This window comes from Mauremys mutica, chromosome 4 (assembly GCF_020497125.1).
Source record: "Mauremys mutica isolate MM-2020 ecotype Southern chromosome 4, ASM2049712v1, whole genome shotgun sequence".
NCBI classification, from domain to species: Eukaryota; Metazoa; Chordata; order Testudines; family Geoemydidae; genus Mauremys; species Mauremys mutica.
Window position 1 is genome coordinate 114,605,854 of NC_059075.1, and position 15,879 is coordinate 114,621,732.

The following is a 15,879-nucleotide window of genomic DNA, read 5'->3' on the forward strand; positions in this document are numbered from 1 at the left end:
ATGCATTTTTATTATAATGCCTCTTGAATTTAGTTTTTCACACCTTTGTCCTTTTATTTTAATACACAAAGAAAACATTTTGTGTCATACAATAGCCTTAAAGTTAGAAATGAAAGTAACTGATGAACGCTAGACAATTTCAGTAAAAAATGCTTCATTGGAGAAGTTAAAATAAAAGGCACTTTGCAAAAATTATTTTGCTATTTCCCAGATGCTTTTACACATCTATCTAGTCTGAATTCTAATGGTCATGCAGGTCCTGGCTGACAGAATATCCCCAGTAAATGACATGAAGTGTTGAATAAGATTTGCAAAGTTTACTCTTCACATTGATGTGCATTCATATTTAAATATGGCAAGAAATAAACTATTCCCAAATTATCCATATAAGACTGTAGAGCTGCATTTTTACATCAGGGTTCTAGTGACATGCTTAAACTAATATAGCCCTGCTTCTCCTGTCACAGGGAAAACATAATTGCAGGTAGTGGGGAGACCTAGACCAAGATATGACCTCTTCCTCTATCCTGGGTTTTGCTACACTCTAGTAAAAACACTACCTGCCTTTAAAACTATCAGAGATACTGTATCTCACACTGTTCAAAAACCCCATCCTTCCACATGTTTATTCCTATGGCACAGCATACCCTAAGCCCTGTAGAAGAGTGAGGTAGTGTCTAGTCAATCTTGCACAATAAAATTAAATTACCAGCAAATTTGTGGTAATGTAGAAAGCTCTCAATGTAGTTTTCAGTTCTCAAAAGGAGTTTGCAGGACCACTAGTTAGAAAACTCAGTGTATGCCTTTTAAACTGAGCAAATTTTATCTGGCAATCATTGAGGGAAACAAAATTTGGAATCCCCGTTGTGTTATTTTGATCATCTGACTATAACTATATTTAAGATAAGAAAAACCAGTAGAACTAAAATGTCCAAAAGTGAACATGTGGGGTATAAAGGTAGAGGGGTGAGTTTATATTACTTTTTCACAAAAACTTGAGAAAAAGAACGCTTACATTTTAGATGCAAAATGTCACCAAGCTGTAGTCCAGACAAGAAATAAACAGAATATATTTCTAAAGGGCTCCCCCTTTAACACTTTGAAGTTTTTAGGTAAGTAAAATAACTCAGTTTTCCTCCAGTTCCTTTTGCTCTGATGCTAGAGTAAACAGAATGATTCAAAGGAATTTTAAAAGAAACCAATAGTGTCTGTCTGGACTGAAGAGAGATTCATGAGGCTCCCAGAGAAAGGTGGGGGGGACTCTGTGTTCTTGAATGTAATAACAAATACTGTAATTGACAAGGATACGAGTCTTATTAGCCAGCATAATACAGAGCCTTTTCCATTTAGCTCTGCTTCTGTACCTGATTCTCCAAAGAGGGGGCTGTGTTCAATTTACCGTTCCTTATTCTCAAACAACAACAAAGAACTTCTGAAGTTTCAGGAGAAAGATAGAAGGCAGGCCAGGCTGTCTAGTAGAACAGAGCTCTTTTCACTGCTAGCCAGTGTCCAACCCAGGCGTAATGAAAGGTAATTGGCCAGGCTGTTATCTATCTGCAGCCCACATCTTGCTTCCAAATGCCTCTAATTGAATTGCTGTAATTTTTGCCCTTCCTAATGCAGTGACTTGGCGAGGGGAAATGACCCGGGGATGTGGGCGGCTCTCGATTCTCCCCTGGGAGAGAGCCGCGCCTGCAAAGTTGCGCTGCAACCCATAAATAGCGGAGGGGGAGCGGTCTTGGGCTTACAGGCACTGCAGCCCCCCACTCCACTGCATCCCCTACTCAGTGAGCGTACCAGGGTCATGCAGTGAGGAGTCCCAGCTGTGACCATCCGTTCCCCAGAGCAGCCTGCGGACAGCTCCCTGCCCCACTGCCAGCCAGGACTGAACCCGCGCAGTGAAGAACAGAGCAGCGCACCCCAACTCAAGGTACTTTCTCCTTATTTTTAGCCCCTTTGCCTTCTAGGAGGTATTTAAATTTCAGGTACATGAAATCTTAGACCCTGGACGCCTTCCCTTCTGACACCCCATATTAGTGACTGCAATGACTTGTGTGTAGAAGTGGGAAAGGGGGCAGGTATTGTAAAAGCTGATCTGTCTCCGTGCCCCACTGCGGTCAGATTCCACCCCTGTCTCCGATTTTGGGGGTGTTCCTGCTTTCTTAGGATTTGACATTCTCTGCCGTTCCTTCCTGAACTTTCAGATGCACAGGACTCACCCCCGGATACACACCCTTCCTTTTCATAAGTTCCTCCTATCTCGATGTTTCTTAAGGCATCAGGTTCCTGTGGGAACCTAAGTCGATTTCAACCCTCCTACCTGGGATCCCAAACTGGAAGGCAAAGCAACTAACTCCGAGCGTTTGTGGTCTCCTTTCAGATGCAGAGGTGGACTAGTCTCCTGTTTCTCTCTTTGATCTTTTGCGCCACCCTCTCAGAGACATTTGGACTCGTTTTATCTGTAAGTATAAATTTCATTTACAGGGGCTCTATCCATTAGACATGCTCACTCAGTGTCTCAGCTGACAAGTACCAGTAAACTCTACACTAACGGGCACTCTGGTTACATATAGGGCAGAGCAAAACAAAGCAAGTGCCAGAGAATATTTTGGATGGTGGATGAGTATTAAAATGTCCAATATTCCCAATTGTTCATCTACTTACGACAAATGTGCTGCAAAGTTGTTAAACAAAACAAGGGTTATTAGTGTTATATAGTGAAGTTCAATGAATGGCCATCTTACTTAGGAAAAAAACCAAGGAATTCTTTTGTCTTACATGAAGCTTACAAAATATAAACAGCTGAGATAAAATGACAAATTGTGTAAATCCAAACAAGTATCTAGAGGGAAATGTATATACTTTTCAGTAAAGCAGATTGGGCGCAGATCACATTTATTATAACTTGTAAGGTTTAAAATGTATAATGCATTGTGTGATTTGCAGTTTTGTCTATATAGGGTCAAAATCCTGGTCACGCTGAAGTCAATGGCAGTTTTGCCATTGACTTCAGTGAGGCCAGGGTTTCACCCAGACTGAAATAATATTTTTTATTAATCAAAAAATATCAGCTCATTAGAAACCCTAATGAATCTGTTTGCACAAACCAATCTCCCAGATTAATGTTTCTTTTTTTCAGAAAGTATTATGTAAATCATGCAATAAATAATCTAACTGCACTTTTTCCCTCTGTAAGGCAAAAGAAAAGAGGGGCTGGACTTTGAATAGTGCTGGTTACCTACTTGGGCCACGTAAGTCAAATATTTAATTTTCTATATTTTAAAATTCTATTTAAAATGGTCACTTGATGCCTATTGTCTGCCATGAGTGTGCTACCCACTAATCTGGCTATTAAAGTAATTTTTGTTTAAACGTACTTACGTAAAACTAAAGAGTGTTATTTCAGAGACCCTTCAGTTAGTTACACAACTGAAGCCTGGGATAGAAACAAATAGAATTTAAACTTCCTCTTCAAAAGCAACGCCATGTAAAGGCAATAAATTATATGGAATTACACATTTGTGTATTCTTAGAGTGCTAATGAGTTGTAATTCTTAGGTGGCAAACATCTTATTACTCTAAAATAGTAGCTTTACCTCCAATTATACAATAATAATAATTAATTGTATAGAATCTAAGGGCATTTGCCTTGCAAAGTAGTGATAACATTTTATGGAATTTTGGAGATCAGTCAAGGGGGAAATACTGTGGGTGAAATTGGGCCCCATTGAAATCAGTGGCAGTTTTGCCACTGAACTCAGTGGGGCCAAGATTTCACGCTAAATGCCCAGATGCATAGTCTTCTGATACTATTCTTGGACAAAACAAACTCTGAGATTGTAAATAAATATCAGTAATTTACAAGAGGAAAATACTTAATTCCATTTTGTAATTAAAAACAAAGACCAATGTCTGAGAGGCTGAAAACATAAAGTGCAGGTTTCCAGAAAAGTATGAAGGTGTCCCAATTGGCTAAAAAGTCATCCTTTAAAACTATTTGTAGCTGACTTAATTGTCATTTATTTTTACCCAAGGTTTTCAAGATGCTGAGAGGCATAAAACATACAGACACTTATACCTACCATTTACTACTTTTTATGTTTAATATTTCTGGGGGTTGCCTAATTTCACCCTTTATAGTATATGATAAACATTACAGATAATTAATACCACTGTCCATATAAGGATCATAACTGTCTCTCTCTTTCCTTTATTATTCACTTTTTGTAACTGACCTTGGGATATAAATGTATGCACCTTTGATGTATTTATTGATTCTGTAAATGTTTGTAAGTATATTTGCCTTAAAGCAGCAATGCCAGAAAAGACTGTGTTGCAAGACATACATGCCATTCTGTAATGGGGGCATATATTTGCTGAGTGCCATTTCTCTAAGACTGGATAATAGGCATCATCCTCTGTTGCAGGTCGTATTGATCAGCTTTTACTGATAAAGGAAATGCCCATTGCAAGGGGGAGAGAAGAGGCACCTGGGGAATGTAAGATAGTTTTTGGAGGTTATTCATGTAAACTAATTGCAGTTTACTTTTAAACAAATTACCGGTAGTTGGCAACTTTTTTTTCTTAAAAAGAGGAAAGAGTAGCAAAACCACATTCCTAAATCACAAATGAATGGTCCAACTCTGCATTCCCTGTACACCCAAAACTCCCACTGAATTCAGGAAGAGTTTGGGAGTGCAAGCAATATAGGAATGGGCCCTTACTGGATATAAACTAAATACACAATTATAAAATGCCTTAATTCTTTAATAAGCTTATTAAAGAATATGATTCCTTTGATTCACTAATTGTATATTATTCCATCAACAATCCATCATGTTCTCGTGGACAAATGAAAAGAAGGCTATAAAGAGAGTCACTTTTAAATCTCTTTGACCTAGTTCAATAAAATCCATCAAAATCAACCTGGGAGACTGTAAATGAAATTAACTCTTTATTTCTAATTTATTTAACAGATGCAGTAGATAATCACAGATCTTTTATTGACAAACATGGCCTAGCTGGTAAACGTGAGATACAGCCTGAAGAGGATATAAAAATAGGTAATGAAATTATGAAAGCCAAGAGTTTGTGCTTCTGTATATAGCATTTTATTTACTACGTTTGAGTTATTGTCACCCTAAATGGAAGCTTAAGCTTTCTTGTAGGCAGGACAATGTACTTAACATACATGAGTAGTCCCATTGAAGTCAATGAGAATATTCATATGAGGAAAGGAAAGCAAAATTTGGCTCACAGACACCAGAGTTTGGAGATCATGACCTGAATTATGTGTATTAGTTCAAAATGCAGAGTCATACATTGACTGGCAAGACAGAAGCTTTTGAGTTTTCCTTCATTTTATCCAAATTAACATATTTGACTTTAAATCCTACCTTTTTCTTTATATATGTTCAAAACAAAGCTTTCAAGTCCTTTCGGACACTTAGGAGTCCTAACTGATTAGCCCAGGAGTGTGATCAGTAAGGGATGATATTAGGGAGATCATACATTAGGGAAAGTTATAGAAACAAGAGACACCTTTTGTCATACCAACATAGAACTGAAAGCTGTTGTTGATAATGCTGTATGGAGCTGGTTTTTGAGAAATGGATTTCTCATAATAACCCCATCTCAAGTATAATTGTGTAATTTTTCCATAATTAAACAAGATAAATTGTTTCAATTAGAAGACTTAGGGCCTGATCCCAAGCTTAACGAAGTCAGTAGGAGTCTTTCTATTTAATGCAATGGGTTTTGGAACAGGCCCTTAATCCTGAGAGGTGCTGAGCATTCACAACTCTGAGCTCAATGGGAGTTGAGTGCTCTGTACTTCTCAGGATCAGATCCTTACAGTACATCGTCCCTGTTTTTTATAACCCTTGTTTGTATTGTAAAAATTTTTCTACTTTATGCTAATGGTAATGGTTCAAAATTCTTGCCTAAGTGTACATCCTAAAGCATTTAATTTTATGGTTAATCTAATTCCTATGTATTGGTATGCAAAAATGTTACTTTGTTCAAAATACCTTATTTTCTCTAAGCAAATATTTAGACCAATACAAAAGCCATTTCCTTTTCTTGGTATATTTGAAACTTATTTGTTGAACTAAAAAAATACTCAGATTGTATTCCTAGACAAAGGGTGAATGATGCTAGAGGCAGCTGGGGAGCGTCTACAGAGGCAAACTTTTTTTTGTTTGTTTTTTAGTTGCCATTTATTGGGGTGTTCCATTTTAAACACTTTGTATAGAATTTCCAATATCAATTTGTAATAGTGTGTGTGTGTGTGTGTGTGTGTGTGTATGTGTGTGTGTGTGTGTGTATGTATATGTGATGTGATCAAGTCAATGAGTTAAAGCAGGTACTCAGCTGGAGCTTATTAACAGGAACACACCATTTCTAAACATTGATATAAGAACCAACTCTCACTTGATCATTCATAATTAAACACAATACAGCTTATCAGCAGGTAGCTTTTGCTTTATAGAATCACAGTTTCATATCTAGATCACACCTACATGGCAACACCATGTTAAGGCAGCAAATGCTGTGAAATTCCCATCAGCACTTCCTCTGACGTCTTCCACTGGAAGAGTAGGATATACCACCCTCTCCTTTCTGGACATACATATGGAGGCTCTGTGCTGCTACAGAATCTCAAGCCCTGCTACTTGGTAGCACAGCTGAGGCCTCCCTTAAAGGAGGGGATTCCCCATGACAGAGTCAGGTGCATGTGTGAATTTTTAAGTATAACCTATAGGTCCCCTCCTCAGGACCTTCTCTTGACCTACCCATTCTTTGCCTGGTCAACCCACTGCTTGATTCCTTCTAATCTGCACAGGTCTCCAGACACACAGATAACTCTTTATGGGGTCGAGAAGCTGTTGTGACTCTTTTCTGTATAGTGAGGGAGTGATCCACACATGGCAAGAGCCCTATGTATGGATCAAAAGACATGATCTAGTCCTCTGTTAAGGAATCTCAAAATGAGATCCATTTTCACTCCAATCCCAAGAAGGCTGATAGTTGTTCCTGTGCTCAGCATTGTACTAACAGGGGAAGATAGAGTCCTGCTCCAAGGAACTTACAATCTAACTCAAACCCTGACAGTACAATAGACACATCTGATAGTCAACAAAGGTCCAAAATTCAGGTAAGGTTCTTTGCTTATTACTTATTAGTAGGAGAACATTGAATCGTCTCCCATAAGTGGTACAAGTCTGTTGAAGACAATTAGTTCGTTTCTGGTTATGGTTGTACGTGGGGTGGGTATAATATATTTTGCTACTCTGAAATATTGATGAAAGGGACAGTTAGTGCACTCTAATCTAGTAATACAGTGAGTCAGTAAGAAGTATTTTCCAGCTGTGGGCGTGTAGACAGTTCCTTTGTAAAATACATGATCTGGAAACTATACATTGTGGAACTGCAGATGTGGCTTCCCAATGAAGTCACCCCAAGTTGATAGTGCTCAGCACTTTGCAGGATGGGACCTAAAGATTGTAACCTAGTTTCTTATAAACTTCATTTAAGCAAACTCCTTCCATCAACTCTGAAAATCTCCTTTGCACCTGAAATTTCTCATGCAGACCCTATTCAATGGAGACACTTTTTAAGTTTCACTGGAATTGAATTAGGTATTTTGAAAAACATATTTTTCACTTGCAGAATGTAGTGGCTTCTTGTAAAGTTTGTCTTAAATGGTAATTGTTTATATGTTCAAGGGGAACTAATGCAGTGGACTATTTTCAATAAAATTGGGTGAATAAATCCGGATCTATTTTCTCCGGAAATCTGAGTCTCTGAGGTCTCATCAGATATAAACTTCTTGACTGGCGTTGCAGAATTTACAAGCTCCACAGACAGCCCTGCAGGACCTTACAAGCACTGTAAGCCAAATAACCTGAAGGCTGCTTTAATTTACATTAGTACAGAAGCTCCAGAATTAGGGAACTGTAACAAGCTCCCTGATGTCACCCCATTCTTGCACCAACTGTATTTCAGTGCAGGAGAAAATCTGGCTCTCTGTTTTTGCACTGAACTTTTAAAATGAAATGTAGTTTCACAGATTTTTCTGAATTCTTACATTCACTATTGTGACTAAAGTTGTATAAGCAAATATTCATACTATATATACATTAAATATCCAATAAATGTTTTCTAGGTAATCTTGGGAGACCAGTGGTTGATGACAATGTTGTACGCACAGTAATTGAATTTTTGACTTACTTGCATCTTAAAGGTTAGTAAAGCTCTCTGTGAAATAAAACTATACTTTTAAAAGACAGTCAGTGAGGAACTGATTTCTGTAATTCTTACTTGGACAAAACTCTTGAATAAGAGCTGCAGGCCTGGGATTGAATATATAACTGTAGATTCATATTTAAATTGTGCGACTTTGAGCATCACTGGAGAATGGGCTTGATTATGTTTGACATAACTCCTAGAACAAAATGTGCTGAAACGATATCACTGAATATCCACATTAACAAATAATTGATTTACATCTGGAAGAAACTACTAAGAGCCTGCTCCCACAAAACACTTATGGAGATGCTTAAAGTTCAACATACAAGTAGTGTCACAGAAGTCCATGACGTTAAGTGTATGACTAAGTGGTTGCAGGATTGAGATGTTGACTGTAAGCTCCTTGGTGCAGGAACCATCTTTTCATTATGCATGTGTATAGTGCCTAGCACAGAGGGGTCCTGATCCTGCTTGGAGCCTGTATTATAGAATATCAGGGTTGGAAGGGACCTCAGGAGGTCATCTAGTCCAACCCCCTGCTCAAAGCAGGAACAATCCCCAAAATGACAACTGCCAAAACTGTTTGAACTATCTTTAATAGGGTCAATATTTTTACTCTTATTTAAAAAACTGAACAAAAGGAGATGTTTCAAAGTTTATCATTATCAAGTTTTACATTTGCGTAAGACAGTGACAAAGGAAATTTTCCCTCCATTTGGACACTGGTGAAGTCATATTCCCTGAAATTGTGACATCACTCACCTGTGTGGCAACTGTGAAATACTGGAGAACTGTCTATGTAGGACCTGTAGGACTGAGACCTCTAAGGATTATGACTTTATTATAGCATCAAGCAAACAGAAAACCTGAGTGGTTAATAGACCTCTATTATAATTTTGAAGGTCTTCATGTTTTTTTCAGAAAATTTCAGGCAAAGTAAATTAATTTATTTAAATATACTTTTTTCAAATTTTCAGCCAATATAGAATTGCTTCTTTCAACTCTACTACATTCAAAATATTTAGAAAGTGATTTGCATTAGGAGAAAAAAACCCACAATACATGCCTTTAATCTTCCTAATGGCAAGCATGATGAATCTTTCATTCAAAAGTCACCAATTCTGTCACGTCTTCTCTATAAATCCCTACCTTTGAATATAATGAATTATAGATACTTTCATAGCAATTAAAGTATTGTTAGATAAAATTACAGGTGCTGTGTTTTTATTTTAATTTAATGCACTGGAATGAGACATTTGTATTTTATTAATTTCACTTTACTGTGAATATCTTTTCAAGTCTGTTCAAGATTCTATGAATTTTATAAATTAAACTCTGGACAGTTTTGGCATTTTCTAAAATGATCTGTGTTGGTTCAGAAAAATCCTCTGCTAAGACTACTGTAAATATTAAAATACAACCAGTGTTAACTAAACTACACTGCATAGTCTATAGAGACTGTATTTGTTTGAATGGTATAGTTAAGGATCTTTTAGCAGTACTGTCATTTCCAGGGATTGAGAATATTTCAACTGTCCAGCCTCAGTCCAAAAGCAAACCTAAGATTTTGTGCCATTCTCAAGCATTTTTCAAACACAGCACATCTTGGCTTACCTGAATCTCATGAAGCATGTTGAATAAGTTAATACAATCAAAGCTTGAAAATATCTTCAGTTTTCCTAAAATCTCTAAAATGTCATGGTAGGACATGACCATGTTTGGGATAACAGAGTTGTCCAGATAACCCTGGTTTTGCTGTATAATAACATTAATGTGGATTAACTGCACAAAAAAACTCCTTTTTAAAAAACAATTGACATTTTTACAGAAATGTTCTAATATGCAAAACTGCAGCCCAAATCTGCTATCCTCATTTTGAGAAGTAGCTTTCAGAGGGTATTCCATTAAAATCAGTGGATCTGTTTGGAAGGTGAGTCTCTGGTCTCTGGAGGCTTAGTAGTAATTATGCAGCTGTTCCAAGCTCTGGGCTGGGAGAGGGTGGTTCCATTTCTCTTCCCAATTCCTGCAGAGAATGTTTACTTAGTCTCTGTGGGGAGTATGAGTATTTTTCCATTCAACATTTTTACTCCTCTGATAGATTACATGGATCTAAAATAACATTTTCAAACATTCATACAATACTCTAAAAATCTTTATTCTCCCAATCTTTCAGTGCTGTTTCTCCGTGTTAACTGAACAATGAGCATCTGTCCAAATCCATATTTACAGGGTAGCCACTTGAAATAACTATTGTTTGAGGGCCCTACTTACCCATACATGGGCTATTCCCAAGTGAGGGAGTGGAAAGTCAGTATTGGTGAATCCACCCACAAGTTGGGAACAGCAGTCACAGCATAAACAGCTTGAAAGCATAAATGGCTAAGAGAGGGTGTCTCTTGGGACATCCATGATCAGGGGTATTGATCCTGATCTGGTCACCCTACATAGGGTAGACATGGCCCCAGTGCTGTCAATAAGACTACTCATATGCTTACTGCAGATGAGTTAGTTTCCATTCAGAGGAGGATTATTTAGGCCTGAGTCTCTAAGAGTGCTAAATGAAAGCCCAAGTAGATCCTGACTTAATATTGGTCAGCTGGTGTTTATATGCCAGTGCAATGTAGACATTTCTGTACTCCCCTGTGTAAGCTATGTCCCAATGTGGGGGTCAGAGCAGCCTCCTGAGTAGGAATGACTGGGCAGGGCTGGGGAATAGGCTGAGCCCTGATCTCCGCAAACTGAGCCAGCATGGAGGGATAAGTAATATGCACCCAGTAAAGAGCTGATACCAATTACTTTCCCCATGGAGCAAGTGTCAACCAGGGGCTGAACTGTGACTTTTTGTGTAACAATTACTTGGTCTGCTCTTTTTACTCTTGCACAGTTACATGCTCCTCCTTACTGTTACCATCAACCTTGAGACTACACAAAAACCAAATCCACTGGATTGTGCACAATGGCTTTTCGGTGTTGCAGAACTGGTACTCCAGAGCTACAAAACACAGAACATTAGCAAGTGGTGCTACATTTTTAGCTAACAATGGCTATCGGCAAGATCTTGACATGAATATGTACACCAAATCAAAATTTGATTTAAAAAAAAATTTCAGTCCAATAATGTAATATAAGTGCTTTTTACACATCTACTCAAATGTAAGTTTATTACACTAAATATATTGATTTATGCATTTTCTTTCTCAAAATAATCCGTTTTAGAGATGTTTAACAATCATGATTATTCAGATAATTAATATACTTCCATCTTAAAGAAAAGGGGCATATTTATAACAACACCCTCACAAGTGATTTCTTGGAGGTCACTATCACAGTTGGCCTTTTAGGCTCCAATGCTGAAACTGGCTCGGTGCAGGGGTCTGCCCAGCCTGAGCCAATTGCAGGATCAAACTTCATCAAGCAATATTAAATCTTATGATACTAATATTCAGTGATATGAATCAAAACATCAAGCTTGATGTGGAAGGTTTTTTTTAAAATACTGTAAATTATAACAGGCAGTTATGATTTATTAATATTCAAAAGAAACAGTAAATAACCTAGAAATGAGCCATGAAAAGCCTATTGTCTCATCTGTGGTTGAAGGGAAGCAAAGTAAGAAAGTTTAGCAATCATAAGGTTGGTTTTTTGTTTTTTTTTAAGGAATTAATTGTTAATACTAAACTTTGCACTTAACTATTTGTTGCTAAAAATCATGACTGCGTTTTTCTTTTTTCCCCTTCACAGAGGCTGGGGCACTAGATAATCTACTTTCATCAGAAGAAACAAATCAGTCCTGAAAAATAATGTATTTATACTTCATTGTATTGTAAATGAAGACTAAACTCTAAACAGAGCTTTAAATGAACAGAAGATGGTGATTATTGTTTACATTACTCTTATACAGAGTTACACATGGTAAACTACTTTCTGACCTTTTCCGTTTTGTTTTTTTTCTGTGAAGTTACAATGTAAGATTTTTGCCTTGATTAAAAAAAAATTTCTTTAAGGGGTAAAATAAAAAAAGAGCAGCTGTATTTTGTTTCATTTTCCTTACAATAGCGTGTTTTCAAAGTACATACATTATAATGCACAATATGTAGTATATTAAATGCATGTTTAACTTTAAGTATACAAACCCTCCTAAGCCTGAGCACTGTAGCTGTGTCAACTCAACCCCCTGTGTCAATGCAGCTAGATCAACGGAAGAATGCTTCCATCAGTCTAGCTACAATCGCTCGATAAGGTGGAGCTCTACTGTGATGGAAAAACCCCTTCTGTTGCTGAAGGAATCTTCTCCAATACAGCGCTACAGCTCCAAAACGATGGTGCTGTAACTGTGCTGCTATGGCGTCCATATGGTAGACTTGGCCCCAGTGTTGTCAATAAGGCTACTCATATGCTTAAAGAGCTTTTTTGGATCAAGGTCAGAGGGCCCAGCACTTACAGAATCAAGCCCTGCGGAAAGAACTATGGAACTAAGTTAGAGAAGATGTAATCCTCCCCAAGCTGGATGCAGGCTATAGGGCTGCAACCAGCGGCAGCTCCAGGCACTAGCGCTCCAAGCGTGTTCCTGGGGTGGCAAGCTCTGAGGGGTGCCCGGCTGGTCCCTGTGAGGGTGGCAGTCAGACAACCTTCGGCAGCTTGCCTGCGGGAGGTCCGCCAGTCCCGCGGATTCAGCGGCAATTCGGCGGCAGGTATGCTGAAGCCGCAGGACCGGCGGACCTCCTGCAGGCAAGCCACTGGATTCGCAGGACCGGGAACCTCCCGCAGGCAAGCCGCCAAAGGCTGCCTAACTGCCATGCTTGAGGCGGCAAAAAAGCTAGAGCCACCCCTGGCTGCAACTCAATCACTACACATACCTCTGGAGTGGATTTGGTTTCCTAGATCATGTGGTCTCTTCTCCAAGTGCACTGATAAGGGTCAGGGTAGAATCTCCTTCTGCATGGCCACTGCATCTACACCAACCAACCTCCTGTACGTAGCCACTGACTCCATAGGTGCTCTGGGGCTGGAACACCCATGGGGGAAAAATTGGTGGGTGCTCGGCAGCCAAGCTCCCTGCCCCACCTCGCCTCCACCCCTGAGCACACTGCTTCTCCACCTACCTCCCAGTGCTTGCTGCCTCAAAATAGCTGTTTCGCAATGTAACAAGCTCTGGGAGAGAGGGGAGAGGAGCAGGAATGCAGAGCACTTAGGGGAAGAGGCAGGGCTAGGGCAGGGATTTGGGGAAGAGGCCGGGGGCAGAAGGGGGAGTTAGAAGTTTCTAATCCCCTTGCATAGGGAAGAGGAGATGCTCGGGCTGCTCACCCTCTTATAGGGGTGCATGAGGACTCAGATCCCTCTGCATGGATGAGTTGGGAGGGACAGTGAGTTCCCATCCTATTGCACAGGGGTGCAGGGAGTGGGTGGGTGCTGGTGGGGAGATAGCTGCTGAGAGCAGCTCATCCAGCCATTACTGGGACAATTTTAGAGCCCTGCAGTGGTCCCACAGGACCAACTGCTACAACAGCAGGAATGAGATAAAAAATTCAAGAAACAATGTGGGAGCAGGTGGGAGTAGAATTTAAAAAATAATTCTTTGTAAGGTTCTACTTGGGAGAGCTTTGGATGGGCCCTCCACTTAGGTGAATTTTATGCTATGTGCAAACAGTGCTATGAAACATTGGCACTTTAACATGCTGCTGATCAGAGCAAGCAGACTGTCAGAAATTCCAGAGGAATTACTACATAATCTGATATTCACTTTTATTATAGTTAAATCTATTCTAGTAGCTACCTCCGGTAGCCAAACCCTGTCCTTGTGGCCACTTTAAAGTTAATTAACATATACTGTTTCTTGGATGGTTGCTCAGGGTCTGATCTACTGACCACCAAAATCAATGGAAGCCTTCCCTCAACTTCAATGGGTTTTTGATCAGGTCCATAAAGAGCAGGTGTCACTGGGATGTTTTGGGAAAGAGTGCAAAAAGTTTTCACCATCTAAGCTGCTAGAGCGCCAATATTTGAGAAATGCATGAGATTCCAAGACTAGCAAAAAGAAGAAATAAATTTTAACCCTTATTCCACTAATATTTTCCACACTGCCACCAATGACCTGATCCAGAACCCACTGAAGTCAACAGAAGTCTTTCCACTATTTCCATGGGTTTTGGATCTGGTGCATTATGAATTTTTAGGATTAATGGACCTCTCTGCAGTACTCAACCACAAGGATTCTACTCTTTCTATGGAAAAATAGTTGATTCCAATACCAATTTCAAAGAACTTTAACTCAGTATGATTTTGATTTCTGTTCAAATAGAATGAGAAATTCAGTTTAAAATAAACTGAGTTAAATTACTGTAATAAAAATAATACTGCTGCTAAACTGATTCCAGTTAAAATGTTCCTAAGTAGTGATGGATACATTTTATAAGGTTTTGTTGGGATGTTTGTTTGAAATTCTTTATACTGGAAGTCTCATGAGATCAAGCTTTCTTGGATGATTTCCAGTGCTGTCTGACTTTGTCTGAGCTGATAGTCCCACAAGACCAGCTCTGATTATGGTATTATTCCTCAGACACTACATTGATTCACAGATTCTAAGACCAGAAGGGATCATTATGATCATCTAGTCTGATCTTCTGCATAACACAGGCCATATAATTTCACTCAGTAATGAGCACCATAAGAATTCCTATCGGTAAATATTTCAGGATTTACAAATCCAAAATAAAGATACAGAAAGGCACATTTTCAAGGTATCCCTCCCTCCCCACTAAGTGACTCCCCAACCTTAATCTTTGCAAACCATTAAAAAAAAATCTTGACCAAAATTTGTGTAGATTTTTATTAGGGCTGTCGAGTGATTAAAAAATTATTTGTGATTAAACAATAATAGAATACTATTTATATAAATATTTTGGATGTTTTCCACATTTTCTAATATATTGATTTCAATTACAACACAGAATACAAAGTGTACAGTACTCACTTTATATTTATTTATTATAAATATTTGTACTGTAAAAATAAAAGAAATAGCATTTTTCAATTCATTAAAACAAGTACTGTAGTGCAATCTCTTTATCATGAAAGTTGAACTTACAAATGTAGAATTATGTACAAAAAATAACTGCATTCAAAAATAAAACAATGTAAAACTTTAGAGTTTACAAGTCCACTCAGTCCTACTTCAGCCAATCACTCAGACAAACAAGTTTGTTTACATTTGGGAGATAATGTTGCCCACTTCTTGTTTACAATGTCACCTGAAAGTGAGAACAGGTGTTTGCATGGCACTGCTTGTTGTAGCCAGCGTTGCAAGATATTTATGTGCCAGATGTGCCAAAGATTCATATGTCCCTTCATGCTTCAACCATCATTCTAGGGGATATGCATCCGTGCAGATGATGGGTTCTGCTCGATAACAATCCAGTGCGGACCGACACATGTTCATTTTCATTATCTGAGTCAGATGGCGCCAGCAGAAGATTGATTTTCTTTTTTGGTGGTTCGGGTTCTGTAGTTTCCACATCGGAGTGTTGTTCTTTTAAGACTTCTGACAGCATGCTCCACACCTTGTCCCTCTCAGATTTTGGAAGGCATTTCAAATTCTTAAACCTTGGGTCGAGTGCTGTAGCTATCTTTAGA

The 15,879-nt window shown here is 38.7% G+C and overlaps 1 protein-coding gene across 1 annotated transcript; it reads left to right on the forward strand.

The window, feature by feature from the left end:
• The first annotated feature begins 1,632 nt into the window (after nt 1-1,632).
• GAL (galanin and GMAP prepropeptide) lies at nt 1,633-12,272 on the forward strand. The gene is made up of 6 exons (XM_045015970.1): nt 1,633-1,930; nt 2,381-2,461; nt 3,197-3,251; nt 4,977-5,063; nt 8,168-8,245; nt 11,992-12,272. The coding sequence occupies exons 2-6, from the start codon at nt 2,381-2,383 to the stop codon at nt 12,042-12,044; spliced, it is 354 nt and encodes a 117-aa protein (XP_044871905.1). The 5' UTR covers nt 1,633-1,930; the 3' UTR covers nt 12,045-12,272.
• Nucleotides 12,273-15,879: the final 3,607 nt, after the last annotated feature.

Excerpts from the sequence above, each read along its gene's own strand:
- GAL (XM_045015970.1), top strand. The coding sequence starts at position 2,381 with ATGCAGAGGTGGACTAGTCTCCTGTTTCTCTCTTTGATCTTTTGCGCC. Across the intron at positions 3,252-4,976 it reads TGGTTACCTACTTGGGCCAC|ATGCAGTAGATAATCACAGA; the intron begins GTAAGTCAAATA and ends TTTATTTAACAG. Across the intron at positions 8,246-11,991 it reads GACTTACTTGCATCTTAAAG|AGGCTGGGGCACTAGATAAT; the intron begins GTTAGTAAAGCT and ends TCCCCTTCACAG.